Source organism: Phocoena phocoena, chromosome 5 (genome assembly GCF_963924675.1).
Source record: "Phocoena phocoena chromosome 5, mPhoPho1.1, whole genome shotgun sequence".
Taxonomy (NCBI): domain Eukaryota; kingdom Metazoa; phylum Chordata; class Mammalia; order Artiodactyla; family Phocoenidae; genus Phocoena; species Phocoena phocoena.
Window position 1 is genome coordinate 102,850,994 of NC_089223.1, and position 21,096 is coordinate 102,872,089.

The following is a 21,096-nucleotide window of genomic DNA, read 5'->3' on the forward strand; positions in this document are numbered from 1 at the left end:
CAGATGCCAGGCTCAGCCTGGGTGTCAGGGAAGCTTCTGGAGCCACCATGCCCGGCTGAGTCCTGACGGGCGAGGAGGGCAAGGCGTGGAGTTCCAGGAGTGAGGACAGTGCCCAGAGAACGAGACGGCCTGGCAGACACAGGGACCAGTGGCTGTTGAGGAAGTTTGTATTCCCTAAGCATGCATGGAGGGTGGAGCACCACGAGGTGAGGGCCCCGGGGCAGAGTTGTTTGGGTCGGGGGGCAGGGTGGGGCTCCATTCCCAGTGGGCACTGGGGGAGGTGAAGGAGACTGCAGCCTGTCATTTATCCTGGTCAGCTAAAGCTCTAAGGCTGGTGGATGCCCAGGTTAGCCCAGACACACACACCAAGCTGGGCAGCAAGCCTCACCCACTGCGGGACTACGTCCTTGGTCCCAGCAGAACGGGAAGTGCCTCTGTAACACAGCGCGTCAGACTTGGGACGGGGCGGGGGGCGGAGGGATGCTGACGTGGTGAGCGGTTTCAGAGCTCATCACAATTTCCCTGCGGTCCTGCCTGCTCTGAGGCTCATGGTCCCCTCCCAGCGGTAGACACCCAGTCCTGGGAACTTGCGCTTAAACCAGCTTGGGCACTTTGGGCCAAAGTGATGGTGGGCTCCAGGCAACCTTGCCTCGGGTCCTTTATCAGTTCAGGCATGTCTGAAGGGTCCTCAGAGAGCGCCTGGATGGCAAATGCGAGCCTGTGAAAAGGCAGAGGGGTGACAGACCCGAGCGGAGAGCAGTCACATTTCGTATTGTGCCGCGTGCCAGAAGATGCTTCAATCTAGAATCCGAAGAATCCAAGTTGTTTCCCCTTAAAAGAAGATGAACATGAGATATCCGTCCTTGTGTTGTTAGGGGTTGCGTCTGGCTGCTTTTAGCAGAAATCTAGCTATTTAGTGGCTTCAACCAATTAGGTGTTCTTTCTCACATGGAAAAGTGAATGGATAGGGCTTCCCTGGTGGCGCAGTGGTTGACCGTCCACCTGCCGATGGAGGGGACGTGGGTTCGTGCCCCGGTCTGGGAAGATCCCACATGCCGCGGAGCGGCTGGGCCCGTGAGCCATGGCCGCTGAGCCTGCGCGTCCGGAGCCTGTGCTCCGCAACGGGAGAGGCCACAGCAGTGAGAGGCCCGTGTACCGCAAAAAAAAAAAAAGAGTGAATGGATAGGGAAATGTAGTAGGATCGCCCAGCCGTGCTGAGAACCCCTTTGAGAGTTGTGGTCATGGATTTGAAGTGAGGCTGGCACCGTTAACAGAGGGAGGGTGGAAGTCATTTTCCAATGGAGGCTGCGGGGTCAAGGACCAGCATATGCAAAAGCAGGAGGCAGGAAAGAAGATGGCCTGTAAGGGGAGATGTGCATGGGTTTCACTGAGGTTCCTGCTGTTTCATCCCTGCCTCTCTGTTCACCTCAGGTGCTCCCCCGTGGCTCTGAGGCTATAGGCTACCTGTCAGAGCAGGTGTGCTGGGAGCAGTGCCTTTCCCCCAGCCTCTCCCCACCCACCATATAAAACTATCCAGGTGGACGGCTTGGTGTCTGGATGCTGTCTGAGCATCACGTCAACCCCTCCATGTCAGACCCCATCCCTGCTCCACAAAGTACATGGGAAGGGAGCCACACTGCATCTACCCATAACCCTCTCTGCTGCGGTTTCTCATCTACAAAAGTGCCTGTGAGAAGTCAATTCATGAGGCATGATCTGCCCCAAAGCAAGAGATTTCCTTTTAAACCAAGAAAAAAAAGTCGGCGCTATTCATCCTGCACGTCTTTCTGCAATCCTGTTTTTGAAGCACCTGCTGTGTTGGCATTTGAGTAGCTGGAAAATTAAGTCAAGTACCTTCTTTCCGACCTCAGACATGTGGCCAGTGGGGTGACAGTAGGGGACGCCAAGACGCCGAGCCAGGCTTCCCTTCATGCTCCGCTGGGACCATGCTGCCCCTCCCTGCCTCCCTCCAGCAGTTCTGTTTCCTTTCATTCTCTGCACGCCCGGCCGTCAAAGTGCAACAGACTGGTCCTGCTCCACGTACCGTTGTTACAGGCCTTGTCTCTGCAGAAGGCTCTGTAAAGAAGAACCAGACGGAAGTGCCACAGTCACAGGGGGTCATGTCGGAATCTCCCGGGGGGTTGTTAGCATTTAGAATTGCTGCACCTGTTACAGGTTGAACTATATCTCCCCCACCAAAAAAAAAGATATGCTGAAGTTCTAGCCACCAGGACCTTAGAATGCGACCTTTTTTAGAAATAGTGTTGTTGCAGATATAATTAGTTGAGATGAGGTCATACTGGGGCAGGGGACCCTTGCCTGGTGTCCTAATATGACTGGTGTCCTAATAAGAAAAGAGACACAGACTCAGGGAGAAGACTGTGAAAATGGCGTCAGGGATTGGAGTGATCCACGTGCAAACCTAGGAAAGCCAAGGATGGCCCACAGCCAACAGAAGCCAGGAGAGGGGCCTGGAACAGATTCTCCCTCAAAGCCTCCAGAAGGAACAAACCCTGCCAACACCTTAGTTTCAGATTTCTGGCCTCCAGACTGTGAGATAGTACATTTCTGTTACTATAAGCCACCGAGCTGGTGGTACCATGTTACAGCTCCCCAGCCCCGCACCCAGGAAACCAACACGGTGTGCTTCTGAATCAGAAGCTGAGAGAATGGGCCTGGGGATCTGCGCTGTAACATGTTCTTCCAGTCGTTCTGATGAGAATTTCTGCAGGAGACCAGAGTGCCCAAACCGTGCATCCTCCAGTTGGTTCTGGACTGAGTCATGAGAATTCCCCATCTAAAACTATCTCCGAGGACAGAGGGAATGAAAAGTGCCCAACGAACTGAGAAGGTATCTTGAGACCACACAACAAGGCAGGCAGCTCCATAAAGTACAGTTGTGAAGTTTATTGCGGGTAACTTACATGCAGATTGGATGGGGCATATGGCAATCTGGAGGCATCGGCAGCCGCACTCCGCACCTCCGAGGGACCATCACAATTTTATAGTTAACCTAGGGTATGGGGGTAAGTGCTTGGAGACGGGGATCGCATTCCTAAGTCAAGGCCTTATCTGATTTATGATGGGTGGGTGCCAGGAATATGTCAGCGAAGGTCTTTATCATTATTTGGAGACTACCTGGACCTCATGATCATTAAACAATATCTATTCATTACAAAACCACTGACGACAGAGAAGAGATTTACTACACAGTACAGTCCTAGGTAGGGTCAGTGGAAGGACAGGAGGAAATGAACAGGCCCAAGATGGCGTCAGTTATGCTAACAGCCATACACACTGCAAACCTTCCAGCCCTCTTTCTCCTTTGCCCTGGATCATTCACCTGCAACTTCGAGCCCTCGTGGGTGGAAGAATACTGCTGAAGGCTCTAACCGCCCCAGCATAACTACCTACCTCTTGCACGGGCCAGGTGCGCTTCCTCAACTAGAAAAAAACTCTTGGACAGAGAAAAAGCTCCCCTCCCTCCGTGGGATGAGGAAGCTGTCATAGGCATGAAGTGCCAAGGGGACATGGGCCGGGCATCTACTGTGGCAGCTCCCATAGAAGGTTCTCACTCAGCCCTTTGACAGATATATTATATCCTGACCTGAGACTTGGGGTCATGGAAGTGGATCCAGCAGGACCATGTCCTCAGGATGCTTGAAGCCTGCAGGGGAGATGGTGGGATGCAGACATTCTTAGGCCGCTGTGCAAACGCGGAGGAGATGCCCTAGGTCTGACCTCTCTGGACTTCAGTTTCTAAACAGAGAACAAGATTAAAATTAGCACTGCCTAATTTTCTGGAAATGCAGCTATTATTGGTTAATGGTCTCAGCTGGCAAAAGGCCACTGAGCCAGGTGGAGCATCTGCTTCCAGGGACTGGTCGGGGCTTCCAGGGCCTGGGCAGCTGAGCTTCCATTAGTTTGAGAAGTGCACTGTGGGGCTTGTCCTCCTATTTTGACCAAAGATCCGAGCAGGGGTGATTTTTCCAAAAGGTCTTTTCAATAACATTTGACAAAGTTTTGCAGGATAAAAAGCCCCTGGTGCGAAAGGAGTTTGAGGAGGTGAATTTTCTATCTGCTTCCTCTCTTAAAGAAATAAAAATATTTAAAAGCACATTTAAGCTACCTTTGGAGCCCTTGAAAACATTACATTTTAAAAATCGAACACTGCACATGTTATGTTTAATAATATTATTAACAGTAACTGTACATGATTTTTTGGTTTTAGATCCTGTTCCTTTAATCCAGGGCTTTTCAACCTCAGCTCTGTTGACACTTGATGACTATTGACATCAATTCTTTGATGTGGGGACAGTCCTGTGCATTGTAGTATGTTTAGCAGTATCTGTGACCTCTATTCATTAGATATCAGTAGCACCTCCATAGCTGTGACACCAAAAATGACCCCGGGCATTGCCACATGTTCCCTGGCAAGCAGATCACCCCCAGTGGAGAACCATTGCCCTAATCCTTACTCATCACATTTTCCTGAGGTACTTATTATTATTATTAATTATTCTGAAGCTCTTGCAGCTCTTACTTGGAAGATGAAGGACTTGAACTCACTTCTTCCATCCGCTGGATTCTGGGCTCTTTCAAAAACTCAAATTTCATGAAAACTCGAAATCAAGAAATCACACAGGAATCAGGGCCCTCTGTCCATTTCACTTGGTTCTCCATCAAAGGAAGTTTCAGCCAGGTGGAAAAGGGTGACTGATATTGACATATCAATCTCAACCAATAAAAGATAGGAGCCTTGGTTTTCAGTCAGCCAAGGGAGACACGCAGACCCTGACAGATCGCCCCGAGTGTATACAACCCCGTTGCCCCGAGCAGTAAAGCACATGCTCTTACTGGGCTGCTCAGACTTAACTCATTTAAAGACCCATTTTACTTTCCCTTCAATCGGTTTTCTCTAGTAAAAAAGAGGTACCCTAATTTTTTATGTGAATATTTATAGGCCTTACGTGAAATGAGGCTATGTGTAAATTTGAAAATTATAAATAGGGCCTAATGTTCTGTTTTAGAATAAATGATGGTGGTGGTGGTGGTGGTGGTGACATTCCCACCAACAGTGTAAGAGAGCTACCTTTTCTCCACACCCTCTCCAGCATTTGTTGTTTGTAGATTTTTTGATGATGTCCATTCTGACTGGTATGAAATGACATCTCATTGTAGTTTTGATTTGCATTTCTCTAATGATTAATGATGTTGAGCTCTGAGCACATTTAAGGTAGGAAGATCTAAGCTATGATGTTCGGTAGGTTAGGTATGTTAAATGCATTTTTGACTTTTAGGATATTTTCGACTTACAAGGGCTTTATTGGGATGTGGATATATATGTGTGTGTTTGTGTATGTATATATATATGTATGTGTATATATGTTTATATGTGTGTGTATATATATATAAAAAAAAACACATACCTAAGTCCCATAGCTTAACCTACACAAATCGTGGCTCTAGGAGTCTCGAGAGGAAGATACCAGCATAAATGGTGAATTCTCTGAGACTACCATGGCTACAAGGGATGAAAACAAAAAGAAAACAGCTTCAGTGAAATGGAAACTTACTGCAGGACTCATGCAGCCACAGAAGTGCTGGAATGCAATGTGATCCCAAAGTAACTGGGACGGGGGCCAGGAACCTTGCCTGAACTCACTCCTTCCTCCTTCCGGTGATTTGTTTTTCTCTGCACATCAAAGTCATTTTCTTTTATTGTAAACCAGTTCTTTCTACACACTGAGCTCCAGAGTCTCCCAGCTCTGCCACCAAACTCAAGAAAATAGATAAAACAGGGAGTTGAGGAAAGACAAGAAGGAGAATGCTTTCCTGATCTCAAATTCGAGTACCCCAGGGAATGACTCTGATTGGTCAGGTGCTAGTCCCTGGACCAATCAAATCTGGCCATTGGAGAACTCTGGCTGGTGCTGATTGGGTCATGTGTCTGCCCTTAGGCCAATCAATAGCTGTGAGAGGGAGGTAAGATTTATAAAATCACTAGAAAGGCAAAATGATGGTGGTCCACTCCACTTGGAAAGTAAGGACGATAGCGTAGGGTAAATAGAGCCCAGGAGAGGAAGGAATAGGGAGTGACAGATGTTGAGGTCTGGGGAAGGTTAATAAAGAAATGGCAGGTGGTCCCTCTTGGCTTTCTGTCTGACCTCCTCCCTTCCTCTGGGCAGGTAGAACGTGATAACTGTACATGGATGGGACGGGGGGATAGGGGACAGGGAGGGCTGGCTGCCCAGGCATGGAAGTACCGGCCCCAAAGTGGACACCAATTCAGGTCCCTTGGCCATCAAAGAGTTCATTTCAATCTGCAGCCCCAGGGTTTTCCCATGGTTACTCTCTGGCCCAGAATTGGACTGAGGCCATTATTCACCCACAGACCAGTGTCTGAATCTCCAGAACCCCTCTCTGAACCTAAAGAGGCACAAACTCCCAATCTTGGCGGCTTACAACAGCAAAGGTCTGTTTCCTGTTCATGGCAGGTTAGCTGGGGGGTGCTGCTGCCATGTCACCATCCCCATCATTCCAGGATGCAGACTGAAGGAGCATCTCTGGAACATGGCCGTGAGACTGACAGAGGGAAAGAGACTTCAGGAGGGTCTTGCATCGGCAATGCTCCAGCCTGATGGTAGCATTTCTACTCACACTCACGGGCCAGAACTGGTCACATGGCCGAACCCAGCCCCAGAGGAGCCAGGAGGTGCAATCTTGCTGCGTGCCCAGAGAGGGGCAAATCAGAATGTTTGGTGAACACCATTAGTGGCTACCTGTCCATCAGGCCCCCAACCCACAGAAGTGAGGACCCAGCAAGTCTCATCCTTAAGCCAGCTCAGACGTAAAAGCTCAGCTTCACCTCTAAATCTAGAGAGAAATCTACTAGTGCCAGTGTATAGGGAGGATCACTTAGTTGGGAAGATGGGAAGAGCCAGGTCCTCCATTTGAGCCGGGGCTCCCCTCTGAAAAGCTGTGTGACCTACCACTAGTTCCTCATCCTCTCTCATCCTTTTCTCACCCTCAGAATGGGTGCTGTTAATTCTTATCTGGAAGGGTGGGTGTAGGTATTAAATGAGGAGGTGCTGAGTGAGGATGAACTCATCAAATCTCAACCCCTATCACTCAGAAACCAGGGCTGCCATCCCTTCAATTTTCCCAGAGCTCATCCATTTGCAAAGGGGTATATAGAGAGGATGCTCAGTAAAATAATCCCCTACAATTTGCTATATCACACCCATGCCATAGCTGACGCCATCCTAAGACTCCCTCAAATAGGTTTTGCTTCAGGCAAAGCCGATAAAATAGACAGAATTGTAATGCTTCTGGCCAAAGGCTGTTACTGAATTTGTGAGATAAGTATTGCATACAAGGTGGTCTTCCCAATAAGTGATGAGGTTTGAAAGCGGAACAGCCAGTTATACTGAGTTTTTACTTAAGGAAGAGACACCTCATGGGAGAGCAGAAACATGTTGTATCAGTCAGAGTTGCCCAGGAAACACTCCAAGGATAATTTATTTTCAAAGGACACTTTACAAAGGTGTGGCTGTAAGGGCGTCATAGAAGCTTGTGCAGTGAACTGGGGCTTCAGAGAAGGCAAGGTGTTCCCACCCGGTGGGTGACAGAGAGGAGGAGAGGGAGGTCGTCCAGGGAGAAGGCTACCTTGATTAGAGCAGCGACCTTCCAATGTTCCCAGCAGCCCCAGGTGACAGTGCAGGAAAGGGGCTGGGGACCTGATGCCCAAACTTGACTGCTCTTACTCCTGATTTCTGCCAGGGCTCCCCATGGGCCAAGCCCAGCTGGAAGCCCAAAGAGCTTGGGAGCTTTTGATACAATTCCTACAAGTCGGACTCCCAAGCTGGAGAGCAGGCGGGGAGTGGGGCAGGGTGGACCTGGGGGACGATGGAAGATGGATGATGGAGGTCCAGGGGGCTTCTAAGCATTGAAGGAGTGTCCCATGAGAGAGAAATTAGAATCAGCTGAATAATTCCGGGAATCACAACAAAGGCCAACGGGGAGGAGCTCTCAGGCAGCAGATTTCTCAGTTGAAATTCTATATGAAGGAAAAGTTTCTAAGGATTTGAGCAGTTCCCACATGAAATGGGCTATCTTGAGAGGTGGGCAGTGGGGTTTGGGTTAAGACTGGCTGGCTCTCTGCTAGGGATGCTGGAGGCGGGATTCTTGCAGTGTACAAACAATTAGACCAGGTGACTGTTTGCTTTCTTCTCTTCAGTATCCACCCCCTGTCCCCAAACAGACAACCATTCTTCAATTTGGAGTGTTCCCTTTCAGAACTTTCTGGTAACTTCGACTCTGGTTTTTATTAACCATAGAGAAGCAGTGTACATAACAGCTACAAGCATAGCCTCTGGAATCAGACTGCCTGGTTTTGAATCCTGATCCATGCTAGCTTTGTGACCTTGGGCCTCGCACTACTGCCTCAGTTTTTCTCATCTGTAAAATGGGGTATTAAAACCTACTCCATATGAAGGATTGTTGTAAAGACCAGTGAGTTAACAGATGTTAAGCGCTTAACAGCCCCCCTACACAATCAGTCGGCACTGCCCAAGTGTTTGCTAGTAACATTAATTATGCACAAAATTATCAGACCAATACAGTACTGTATCAATTAAGTGCCACATCAAACATCATTTTGCCTTAATTCTTTAACGAACTCTTACACATACACACAAAATAACAACCTATCAACTCCCTTGGCCACAAGAGAAAAAGCTCCATGCATGTTGACTCATGCAATCTGTTATTCCCTAGGGCTGTGAGCTCGCCAGTTCTAATGGTCATCCAATTTTTGTCCAGCTAAGACATCCTTTTACTCCATTTAATTGGGACTGGCATCCTTCCCCCCTCGGTGTGTTGAAACAGAGCCTGCCAACCTGTGCAAACAGGCTGCTGATGAGGGGTGGAAACCTGGCTGGGCATTTATCCCTGCATTCACCCACCCAGCCTTCCAACACACATTGACTGTGCACCAGCCCCAGGCTGGTCGCTGTGCCGGCTGCCGTGCAGCCACAGATGGCTTTCGGTGTCCCTTGCCCAGAGGAGGGGAGACCAGTAACCAGGCTGGAGACCCAGTTCCAGTTGCCATTTCCATGCCCAGCCTTCCCTGGTTTACAGGCCCCTCTGGACCCCACCATGACTCGTGGGGCTGGATTCCCTCCCCATGAGCCTATTGTCCTGTTTCACCCATTTCTGGGTCCTGACTCTCAGCCACTCTGTGTGTACCCCCTTCCAGTACCCTCCTCTTCTCCAGGTCTTCAGCCTTGATCCCCCAGAGCGAGGCCTGCAGAACCATCTGTGGGGGCCTCCTTGCTGGGAGACATTCATCAGAACTGTGGCAGGAAGTTAAGCTTTACTTACCGATCCTCAGTTTCTGTGAGGATGGGGGTGTCCCCACACTGCAATCATCATCATAAAAATCGTTGCCCTTTATAAAGTGCCTGTTACAGGGCAGATGGATACTATGCATTAGTTCGCCTTCTCCTTTAAAGAGGTGGTGCTGTGGCCATGTTACAGGTAAGGAAACAGGGGCTTCAGGAAGCTGGGTAAGTTCCCCCAGGCCCCTCAGCCAGTCACGGCAAAGGTGGGATCCTGATCAAATTCTGTATAGCTCCAAATCCTGCCTTCTCCCACCGTGCCACACTGCCACGCCACGACTCCACACAGTCCAGGAGACATACAACCAGTGAAATGACATGAATAGGTGTGACGGCACTTGAAATGTTTCCCATTTTTAAAGCACACAGCACAAAGGAAAGCTGGTCATCACCCAGGAACAGGAGGCCAGGCCGCACCTAGGGTTTGATGTTGCAGATCAATGTTGGTATGAAACTGATTCCATCCTCGGGGTGTGAAATAGCTTGATTTGAAATTATGTGATTGCTAACCATTTTCTTTTAGTCCTATGTAGTGCTTTGCCTTTGAAAAATGCCTCCAGCCCAAATTATTACAAATTTTAATGTGTTCCGTTCTTGTTAATCAAGGGTCTCCATCACAGGGCACTTCCTTCTGGAATCTAATGCTTGAGTTTGGGACGTTGAGAGCATTCACATCCATCCCTCAGAATTCTGGTCACAAAGCTGACAATTAATTTGATAAAGTGGCTGAGAAAATTAAATGTTCCTGCCATCATGGAGATAACTAGCCAGTTTGCTTCCGTAGACTTGGGCTATGTCTAGGAAGATATGTAAAATCCTTTTTCGTTTCCTCCTGAATTATAGATAGCTAGGCTCTGGGCTAGTCATGGAAGTGAGCTCTCGGGGCCAACCATATGGTTTCATATCATTGTCTTGGTTCGTGGGTTCCTACTTGAGCAAACTGAGACTTTCTAATTCCTTCAGAGTGTGGAAAAATCATTCCATGCTACCTTCCTTCCATATCCAGATTGAAAGGCATAAGGGTCAGTGGAAAGGGCAGGGGTCTTGGAGACAGAGAGCCCTGGGTTTGAATCTAGCCTCCCAAAGTTACACGGCTAGTAAGTGGCAGACCCAGGGATAGAACCAGACAGCCTGGCTCCAAACCCAGGCCTTGAATGCCAAGCCATACTGCTTCCTTCCAGAAGAGACTTCATCACAGTGAATGTTCACTGTTTGCTCTCTGTCCTGCTCCCCAGCCCCTTCAACTGTGAGCCTGGAACATAGAAACTGGCACACGGGTAGTGCTGGTAAAAAGGATGAGTGGAAGGATAGGGAAGTGAATGGGTGGGTGGGCATTGAGCAGATGGGAGGGTGGCAGTGATGAATGGAAATATGGGAGTAGATGGATGATTGGATGGGCAGAAGGGTGGTGGATGGATGGATAGATGGGTGGATGGATACTAGATGAACAGGTGATGTGAGGTAGCTGTGTGGGTGGATGAGTAAATAGGGGGTCTATGGGGGGAATCAATGGATGGGTGGATAGTGAATAGATGAAATGGATGGTAAGTGGATACTTGGATGATGAGTAGAAGGGTAGATGGAGGGATGTATCGATGGATGGATGGATAATGAATGGTTGAGGTAAATAGATAGGTATCTGTATAGAGGTACATGGGTGGGTAGGTGAATAAGTAAGTGAGTAAGGGGAGGTCAGTTAGGTGAGTAGGGGTGGACAGGTGGGGGTGGGGTGGGACAGATGGACATATGGATGGATGATGGTTGGATGGATGGGGTAGATGAATAGGGTAAGCAAATGAATGAATATATGGATAGGTGGATAGAAAGTGAATGGGTGGGTGGATGGTGGCTGGATGCTAAATGGTTGGTAGTAGGTGGGAATGCAAATGTAGTGGGAAGAATGCAGGTTTTGGAGCCTCCCAGAACTAGATTCGAATCCAGTTGTGTAAGCCCGTGGATGGATGCGTGGATGTCTAGAGAGGGGTCCATCCTTCTGGATTCTGCCTTCTCACACTGCACCTGGTGGTAAGTTACAAGGCGCATGACTCACACCTCATTTAGACACCACTCTAGGCCTCCAGTACCCATGGTCATAGTATTCTTACGAATACTTATGACCCTCCATAGAGGAGGGGAGACTTGAAACAGCTGGTTCTACTCTTTTTTAAAAAGAATATCTTATTCCTTTATTTTGGCTGTGTTGGGTCTTCGTTGCTGTGCGCAGGCTTTCTCTAGTTGCGGTGAGCGGGGGCTACTCTTCATTGCGGTGCGCGGGCTTCTTACTGCGGTGGCTTCTCCTGTTGCAGAGCACGGGCTCTAGGCGCACAGGCTTCAGTAGTTGTGGCTCATGGGCTTAGTTGCTCCACGGCATGTGGGATCTTCCCGGACTAGAGTTTGAACCCGTGTCCCCTGCATTGGCAGGTGGATTCTTAACCGCTGCGCCACCAGGGAAGCCCCTGGTTCTACTCTTTGAAATAGCTCTGGCCAGAAGGAGGAGCTGAAGTGGCTGAAACTATCCAGCTCCAGAAAGGACTCTGGTCCACCATGCAGTATTGTTTTTACTTTCCGTGACTTACCTCACTGGTGTCCCTTCATTTCAAATCTCCTCCCTCGCCCCCTCCAGCTTCACACATTCCAGGCCAATCCTTAAAGCCCAGCTCAAAGTCTGCCTCCTGCAGGAAGCCTTCCCTGATCTACACAAGATTTCAGAATCCATCTCTCCCTCATCAGGGCTCTCTCATCCCTATGCTCCACTCTTTATTATGCAGTCTTTGAAGCTTTATTTTGCGTTATAATTGGGGAAGTTCAGAAATCTAGAGATAGTAATGCTGTCTATGCTATGTTTAGGCATTTAAAAGAAAATCTTAATGGCATTCATCTTTACCTTGCAATTTACCCAGAGAATTATGGGGCTTCACAGATTGTGAACCAAACAACAGTGTCCTACTTTGGAAGTAAAAGCATTTCCCTTTCACTCTCATAGATTTCTTAGTCATTTGAGTTTTCCCTAGTTCCGATCTGATTTTCTCTCCAGAGGTATCTGAGAGAGTCTCTGAATGTAGGAGAGGGAATAAAGGGCCAGGGGAGCAAGATTCCCAGGCAATCCCAGCCTTGCTGAGGAAGTCTGACCACCTCCCTTCCTCATCCTAGGCTCTCCCCTCCCTGCTCACTTTGGCCTCTAGATCCAGTGCCTCTGGGCCTCTGGACCCTGAGCCCTCCTCCACTAGGATGATATATTTTATCCTGACTACCTTTCCCAGTTGTCTTACCTGGAGGGCTGCAAACCTCAGAGGCAGAGGCACTGGGCACCTGGTCCTAGTCCCTGCAAGTAGACAAAGGACAGGAGGTTGGGCTTCCCTGGTGGCACAGTGGTTGAGAGTCCACCTGCCGATGCAGGGGACAAGGGTTCGTGCCCCGGTCCGGGAAGATCCCATATGCCGCGGAGCAGCTGGGCCCGTGGGCCATGGCCGCTGAGCCTGTGCGTCCGGAGCCTGTGCTCTGCAACGGGAGAGGCCAGAACAGTGAGAGGCCCGCGTACCGCAAAAAAAAAAACACAAAAAAACTAAAAATGGTGTTGCCATGTGATACAGCATTCCCACTCCTGGGCATATATCTGGGGAAAACTCTAATTCGAAAAGATACACGCATGTTTGTGCAGCACTATTAACAATAGCCAAGACATGGAAGCAACCTAAATGTCCATCAACAGATGAATGGATAAAGAAGATGTGGTACATACATACAATGGAATATTATTACTCAGCCATAAAAAAGAATGAAATAATACCATTTGCAACAACATGGATGAACCTAGAGATTATCATACTTAGTGAAGTAAGTCAGAGAAAGACAAATACCATACGATATCACTTATATGCAAAATCTAAAATATGACACAGGGGCTTCCCTGGTGGTGTAGTAGTTGGGAGTCCGCCTGCCAATGCAGGGGACGCGGGTTCAAGCCCTGGTCCGGGAAGATCCCACACACCGCGGAGCAACTAAGCCCATGTGCCGCAACTACTGAGCCTGTGCTCTAGAGCCCGCGAGCCACAACTACTGAAGCCCGTGCGCCTAGAGCCCATGCTCCGCAACGAGAGAAGCCACCGCAATGAGAAGTCCACGCACCGTAACGAAGAGTAGCCCCCACTCACCGCAACTAGAGAAAGCCCACGCACAGCAACGAAGACCCAACACAGCCAAAAATAAATAAATTTTTAAAAAATATGTAATACAAATGAACTAATTTACAAAACAGAGACAGGCCCACAGACATAGAAGACAAATTTATGGTTACCAAAGGGTGAAGGGAAGGAGGAGGAATAAACTAGGAGTTTGGGATTAGCAGTCGTAAACTACTATAAATAAAATAAACGACAAGGTCCTACTGTATAGCACAGGGAACTATATTCCATATCCTGTAATAAACCATAATGGAAAAGAATATGTAAAGAGTAGATAGGTAGATGGTTAGATAGAGATATATATAGATATATAGCTGAGTCACTGCTGTACACCTGAAACTAACACAACATTGTAAGCCAACTATACTTCAAGAAAAATTTTTTTTTAAAAAATTGTGCTCCCTTAACACAGTTTGTCATGGGGTAGTTTGTAAGTCTGGGTGCTCATCTGTTCAGATATTTGTGGGACAATTTGATCACTGTCCCTCTTCCCCATCATGTGATAAGCTCGATGAGGACAGAGAACCTGACTGCTTTGCTCGCCAGGATTTCCTCTGCTCCCTGGCATGGTGACTGGTCCATCAGTGGGCATTCACTACACATACATGCGCGAATAATGTGTGGGACACACCCCTTTACCTACTGTGTCAACTTAGGCAAATTATATACATGATCTCCTGTGGACTTCACAAGGAGCCGTGATGTAGGTATTACTATCTCCATTTTACAGATAGAGAAACCGAGGTTCTGGGTGTTGAGTAACTTCAGATCCACACCTGAGCTGGGTGTGGATCCCAGCCTGCCAGGCTCCAGACACAGCATTCTCGCCCCCTCAGGGGTTGTGCTTCCCCAGGCCAGCGCGACATGAAGGCTCCTGGGTCGCGCTGCTTCCCCAGCCGTGTCCCTGGACATCCCCCGCTCCACATCACTAACTTGGGTCTCTGCTGTGCTTGTCTGCAGGCTGAGGAAGCAGCAAGGGCAGAGCGGCCAGCTCTTGGACACAGAAGGCCGAGCCGGGAGCCAGGCCCAGAGCAAGCTCCAGGACGGGTGTAACAACGACATTCTGGCTCACGCCTGCTCCCGTGGCTGCAGCAGCTAAGCCACCACCTGTGGCTTTCAGCGGGACTGCACACACCTCTGCCCTGCCCACCAAAAGCCCCTCTCTGTGCCACGATGGTCCCTGTCTCACCTCTAATAACATCAGATGCAGAGAAGGAACCCTGGACTCGGAGCTGGGGAGCCTGGGTTCTGATCCCAGCTGCCCGGCTGATACCTGCTTGACTGTGGACAAGCCTTGCCCTTTCTGTGCCTCAGTTTTCCACATCTGCCAAAGGGGTTAAACAGCTCTCTGCCCCACCTCTAATTACAAGGTTATTCAAAGAATCCAATTGGGTAGCGGACATGCAAAACCTTTATAAAGTTGTTTACACGGGCAAAATAAAACCTTAATATTTGAAGTGCACTCCCCTCCCCCAAAGCAATTAGACCAACACAACTTTGCAATTCGGTCCATCCTGACTCTTAAGACAGTACTTTCGAAAATGCAGCCCTCAAACATCTGATGTGTTAGCCCAGCCTATGGAAACACCATTCCCGAATCCTGGAGCTAAGCCGGAAGTGTCTTCTTTTGTCTTCTCTGTCAGGCCAGTCTTTCTGACCTTCTAAGATGGCTCTCCACCATCTCCACCTTTAATTTCAGTAGGTCTCCACTCCCACCCCACCCCTGGTGCTGGGATGGCCCGTAGATGCCCATTCAGAAGGTCAAGTCACTGACCATCAGTCTCTCCTATACAGTGTCAGCAGAGTTCTTCCCAAAACCCAGTCCCACAGCAGAACTCTGAGTCTCCGTCCCCTTCCACGCTTTCTTTCCTGAAAAGGGGTTATGTCATCTCATCGGCATTGTCTTAAAGAGCGTCTCCAACTGCCATCCAGGAGGCTGCTCCACACTGATAAATTAGGAAGCACAGGTGGTTAGAAAGTGTAGGAGGACAGTGGGCTCACACAAAGAGCAAACTACTTTACGATCTGTTCAGGGAGCACTTTGTCTTTGAAGTGGGAGATGCTGTAGCATAGGGGATACAGCTTGGACTTGGAATCAGGACCGTGTCCAGAATCCAGCCCTGCTGTTTACTAACCTGAAGACCTCAGGCAAATCGCATAATCCCTTGAGTGTCAGTTTCCTTGTTTTAAAAGGAGGATAATAAAACTAACCCTCGGGGGTTGTTGTAGGGTTAAAAAAAGATCCTGTGTGTGATATACCCAGCACATAATACTCTGTGAATGGTAGCTGGTTTTTTGGTCTGCATTATGATCATTTGAAGAAACTTTCCTGTTTCATTCATTTGGCAGTCAGTTCTCTGTAGAAACAAGCCTGGTGTTTAAGATTCTTTGAACTTTTCATCCTAGAGTCTCTGATATCTGTACATTCCTCTGAAAGTTCAATTGTGTTTTTATTTTGCATCCAACTTTCACTTTTTACCTCATAAATCAATCCTTGGGACTGTCAAGGCCATCTCTTAGATTTCTTAAGAGACATTTTAATGTATTATGTGGTTTTATATTTTTATTTGAAAAAAGGAAAGAAATGATTATTGTTTTCCTCCTTCAAACCCAGGCTATTTCTAGATGGTGTTGCCCACATGTCCACTTGTCTTGGACACTTTTCATTCGTTGATTCCCGTTGGCACCATCCTGTCCCCTCCAGGAAATAACGGGGCTGCTTCTCTCTTCACTGTGACCCTGGCAGCACTTAGGGCCCCTCACTGGGTTGAGTTCATGAATTAGGGGCAGGAGCTGGAAGTAGCTCAAGATGCTGGATTTCCTGGCTCTGTTCAAGTTAGCCTTGTTCGTTGTTCAGAATAAACTATTTCTTGGCCATTCCTTCCTACAACTTTGTTCTTACTCAGGGTTGGGTTGGATGGGCAATGTCCCCTCAAAGACAAGTTTAATGAGGCACATAGAGACTGGGGGCGGGGAGGTGGGAAGGATTTCAAGTCAGTGATGTGTTTACTTTGCCCACAGAATAAAACCAAACTTGGCAATTCAAGGCTCAATCAGCTTGATCACAACTCATGTTATCATCATCACCATCATCATCACCATCACCATCATCATCATCATCACCATCATCATCACCATCACCATCATCATCATCATCACCATCATCATTGCCGTCCTTATCATTATTTTAAAAAATACAGAAGATTCTCCACCTAAAGAAAAACACTCTTAAAATCTCCTCAAATTACTGCTCAAACCTTTATATAGCACACACGTGGATGCAAATGAACAGTAACTGCTCTACTGTACAGATTCTAACTTAACTTGCCGCCTCCCTGCTTTTGCCCACCCTGCCTTCCCTACCCAAGATGCCTTTCAACTCCCATCTCTACGTGTTAAAATACGTGCCTCTCATGGGCCAATTCCACCTTTCCCATGATGCCTTCTGGGTCTCATGGCAACCCTAACCCAAGCCAGGTGTAATCTCCTCCACACACCCTCTCACGCATTTTCTCGCAGCTCTGATTGCTGCCAACTGCACAACAGGGTTACGTTCGCCCATGGCTCATCCTCAAGCTCCTATGAGAGGTCTGATTCTCGTGCCTATCTCCTCTCATCCTCCATCTTCCGGTCCTAACAGTGCCTGTTTCACAGGAGGTAATCAATAATTTGGAATGAATGAGATAAATGCAAGCCCAACACAAACTCTCCAAGTGGGTGAAGCTTGCTTTTTGGCAGCCTCCTCTCTGGTCCCACTGCCACCTCCCCTGCTCTTTTTTTCTCTCTTGGTCCCAGTGGTTTCCCAGAGGCTGCCTCCCCCTGAACCACCAATGAGGTACCCAGTCCCCACCCCCAATCCCCTTAAGAGCATATCTCCTCAGTCTCAAGTTCCAAATGAGTTTTCCCTTCTCCCTCATCCAAACCCCCATTCCCAGAGTACAGAGCCCCAAGCCGGTTGTTGGGAAAGCAGTCCGATCAGAGAAACATGTATCCAAGCAAGAATTCGCATTAGGAATCACCTTATGATTTGGGGTTCAGGCACAGAGGGACAAGCTGTAAATTGGTAACACTGACAGGGCTTTCCCACCTCCACTGAAATATAACTTCGGCTTCTCGTGCCAGTAAGTAAAAATAGGTCACGTTTATAGTAATAGTAACCCCAAGCTGCATGCTCTGAGTCCCTTCCCACTTACTGGCAGAAAGTACAGTATATTGTCCGTAATCCTCCCCAAATTTGCCTGAGTGACCACAGCATAATTTCCTGTTAGCCAGAAGGGCCCCCTCCCCACCACTGGGGAGAAGGGGATCCCCTATGAATCCTCAGTGCCTACGGCTGTTGTCATTCTGCTGTGTTGACCATCCTGGTTCCTGGCCACCATGAGCCGTGACCCTCACCTACAGGCTTCTGCCAGAACACCAGCGGCACCCCTTTTCTTTCTCTCCAGCCTCTAGAGACACAGCCTGGACTTCTTAAAATCAGCTCTTCTAATGGTGGTTCCAACGCAAAGCTCTTGAGCTGTAGGCAACTCAGTTCTTGCCTTTATGCCTCCTCCCTCACCTTCTCAGAATACACGATGTGGCTGGTCCTGGGACGGTCCTGTGCAGGGACACACTGACCCTGGGGTCCCTGCCTCCTGGTGCTCCCTGGCCCCCTTGCCAGGGCTTATCTCTCAGCTTTCTTCAGGGACCCCTGTCCATCAGACTCACCTCCACTCCCATCATGGGTTGGTCCGCTTCCCTTTCCGGGGTACTCGGCCCACAGAGAAATCAGCTCTTGAGGCAGGCAGCAGCTTCCATGTGCTGAAGTCTCCAGCGATGGCTGGGAGGCTGTTCCCCACTGGACACACTGGTCCTCTCTGGGGTGGGCATGAGCCCACCCAGTCCGATACTGGCCCAGCGAAAGCTGGCTCTGCAGTGGGAAATTTGGCTTCAAATCATGGCTCCACAATTCACTGTGTGGCCGCACTGGGAGGCTCTCAGCAAGTGCCTACATCTCTGAGTGTCAGTTTCTGCACCCATGAGCAGGGCCTGGTCATTCCTGCTCTGCCTTCTTCATACAGCAGTTATGAAGGTCAACTTCAGGGCTCTAAGCGGGCGCACGTGTTAACTCGTGTTACACTCATGCCGTGTAAAGCTGAAGTCCTCACCATGCAGGGCATCGCTTCCCACTTCATGAAGCTCTTCCCACACATTGTCCAAGTTGATCTCTGCAGACAGCGGTCTCCACCACCCACCCCCTTCGCAAGCCCTCCATCTCTGTCCCTTCCCATGCAGCCTACTTCAGGCTTCGGGTCAAATAGCTACCACTGACCTTCCCAGAAGCCACTACAAAGACCAGGCGCGAAGGGAGCCCAGCAGGCAGTGCCCCAGCCTGCTCGTCCCCCAGCTACTTGGTGGTAAAGTCAAGATCTGAACTGTCTGCCAGGATCCAAACTTCATGAACTTTCTATTACATAGTGGAGACCCCACAGGGTTGGCTTGGGGGTGCCCTTCCCAGTCTCTCTTAGTATCACAAAGCCACCCCATTAAGGTGCTCTTTAGCTAAGCACAGGTGCATGCTTAACAAAAGCGGCCCTAAGGCAAATCCTCCCCCATCCCTCCAGAACGGTGCCCTGAGTCCCTGCTCTACAGAGATCCTGGAGCCACCCTGCCACTTGTCACTACAAGGAGACTCTGTCCCCTACCAGGAAACGCATTTGGAAGAGAACCTTCTCAGGGGGGACAGCACCCAGCTTCCAGCTCTGATGTGATGCTCCTTACCATTTCCACGCTGCTGTGAACCAGGTTTAAAACGCTTCCCAGTACATGGGTTGTTTGTGGCCCCTTGCTCTAGGAGGGAGAAAGAGGGTGGCCAGGGGATGGAATCTCTGAATCAGGACCCGGTCCTAGCACTTCTGACCTCGAGCATCCTACAGAAGATTCCCAGGGACCAGCCAAGCGTGGAGTCCAAGGAAAGGTAAATGCTACCCCTTCTTCCTTTCTTGTGGAATTAAAAGCACAAGGAGTCGCTGGGAGAAGTTGCCTGGAACCCTTTACCTTGACAGGTTGCTTGACTTTGAGCCATCCAGGAAACTTCCTTCTCTTCAGGGAAGGGAGGTGTGTCAAGAGACTCCTAAGTCATCAGAGGGCTTCATTACTAATAACGACAGCAGTATCATAGCATCAGCAACTACTTGTGCTGCCTTTTGGGCCCCGTTTCCCTCAGGATGCCGTGGAGCAGGCCAGCAGACATGCACACGCAGTGGGATGCATTACACGAAAGGCACCCTGAGCTCAGGGAACCTGGAGGTTTTATAACAGGCAGTGAGCGCACTAGCCCTTTGCTCCCAGGGAGACACAGTCTCCATCAGCCAGGTTTGTCGGCTGCAAACATCCTTGAGAAGACCTTCTAGAGCAGAAGGGCCGTCAGTCTCACTTATAAGACATACACTGACACAAGATACCCATGGAGAGTTGTCTCCCAGCGTTGTCGAACTGTGAAGTTACGACCCTCACACCACCCAGCCCGCGGGGTATATGAATCGTCTCCATTTTACAGGTGACAAAAGTGCAAGCACCATATGTGGTAGTGACGTATGTGGAGGCCTCAGGAACAATCCTTGTGAGCAGCAGATTCTAATTCAGTGGGCCCCAAGTGGGGCCTGAGATTCTGTATTCCTAACAAGCTTCCAGAGCATGCTGATAATAATGGACCAGGGACCACACTTGGAGTAACAAGGATCTAGTCCCTTCTGTCCTCAGGCCAACCTAGCCACACCCATTTGCTTCCATGTGTCTACAGCTGCATTCAAACCACAACTGCAGAACTGATTATTTACAACAGGGATCAGATGGCCTGCAAGGCTGAAAATATTTATCGTCTGGCCCTTTAGGGAAAAAGTTTGCTGGCCTCTGGTCCAGGAGGCACATCTGGGACATTAGATGGGCGGATTGAGAATGCACCTTTGGCTTGCAACCGGGAATTCAGCCCCACAAGTTCCCCATGGCGAAGAATTTGCTGGGCCTTTTCCCAACTGTGGACGCTTGTCAGTGACACCCTTCCCAGTTGAGTATTGAAAGTCACTCTCTTTCTCTCTTCTTCTTCCCGGTGCCAGCAAGTCCCCCCAGCAGCGCTCTGTGTAGCGTCTCTGCTTCTGCAGTTTAATTTTTTTTTTTTTTTTTTTTTTTGCGGTACACGGGCCTCTCACTGTTGTGGCCTCTCCCGTTGCGGAGCCATGGCTCACGGGCCCAGACACTCCGCGGCATGTGGGATCTTCCCGGACCGGGGCATGAACCTGCGTCCCCTGCATCGGCAGGCGGACTCCCAACCACTGCGCCACCAGGGAAGCCCTGCAGTTTACTTTGGCAGCAATTACCACACTGGGCCAATTGAAAGGAGCTCTTTTGCCCCTTTCCTGTTTACCCATTTCTGTCCCCCTCTCACTAAGCAATTGAAACTAACTCCTGAATTATGCTTTCCTGAATGCACACCATGCCTTGTCTAACCTGTCGATCCGTTTCCTAGATAAAAAGAA

General features: G+C 49.1%; 1 protein-coding gene across 2 annotated transcripts in view; it reads left to right on the forward strand.

Moving 5' to 3' along the window:
• The window catches only part of STK32B (serine/threonine kinase 32B), a 344,943-nt gene extending 330,262 nt beyond the window's left edge, over positions 1-14,681 (forward strand). For both annotated transcript variants that reach the window (XM_065877630.1, XM_065877631.1), the window contains one exon: positions 14,543-14,681. In XM_065877630.1, coding sequence (XP_065733702.1) covers positions 14,543-14,681 — 139 coding nt within the window. The remainder of the gene's footprint in view (positions 1-14,542) is intronic.
• Positions 14,682-21,096: the final 6,415 nt, after the last annotated feature.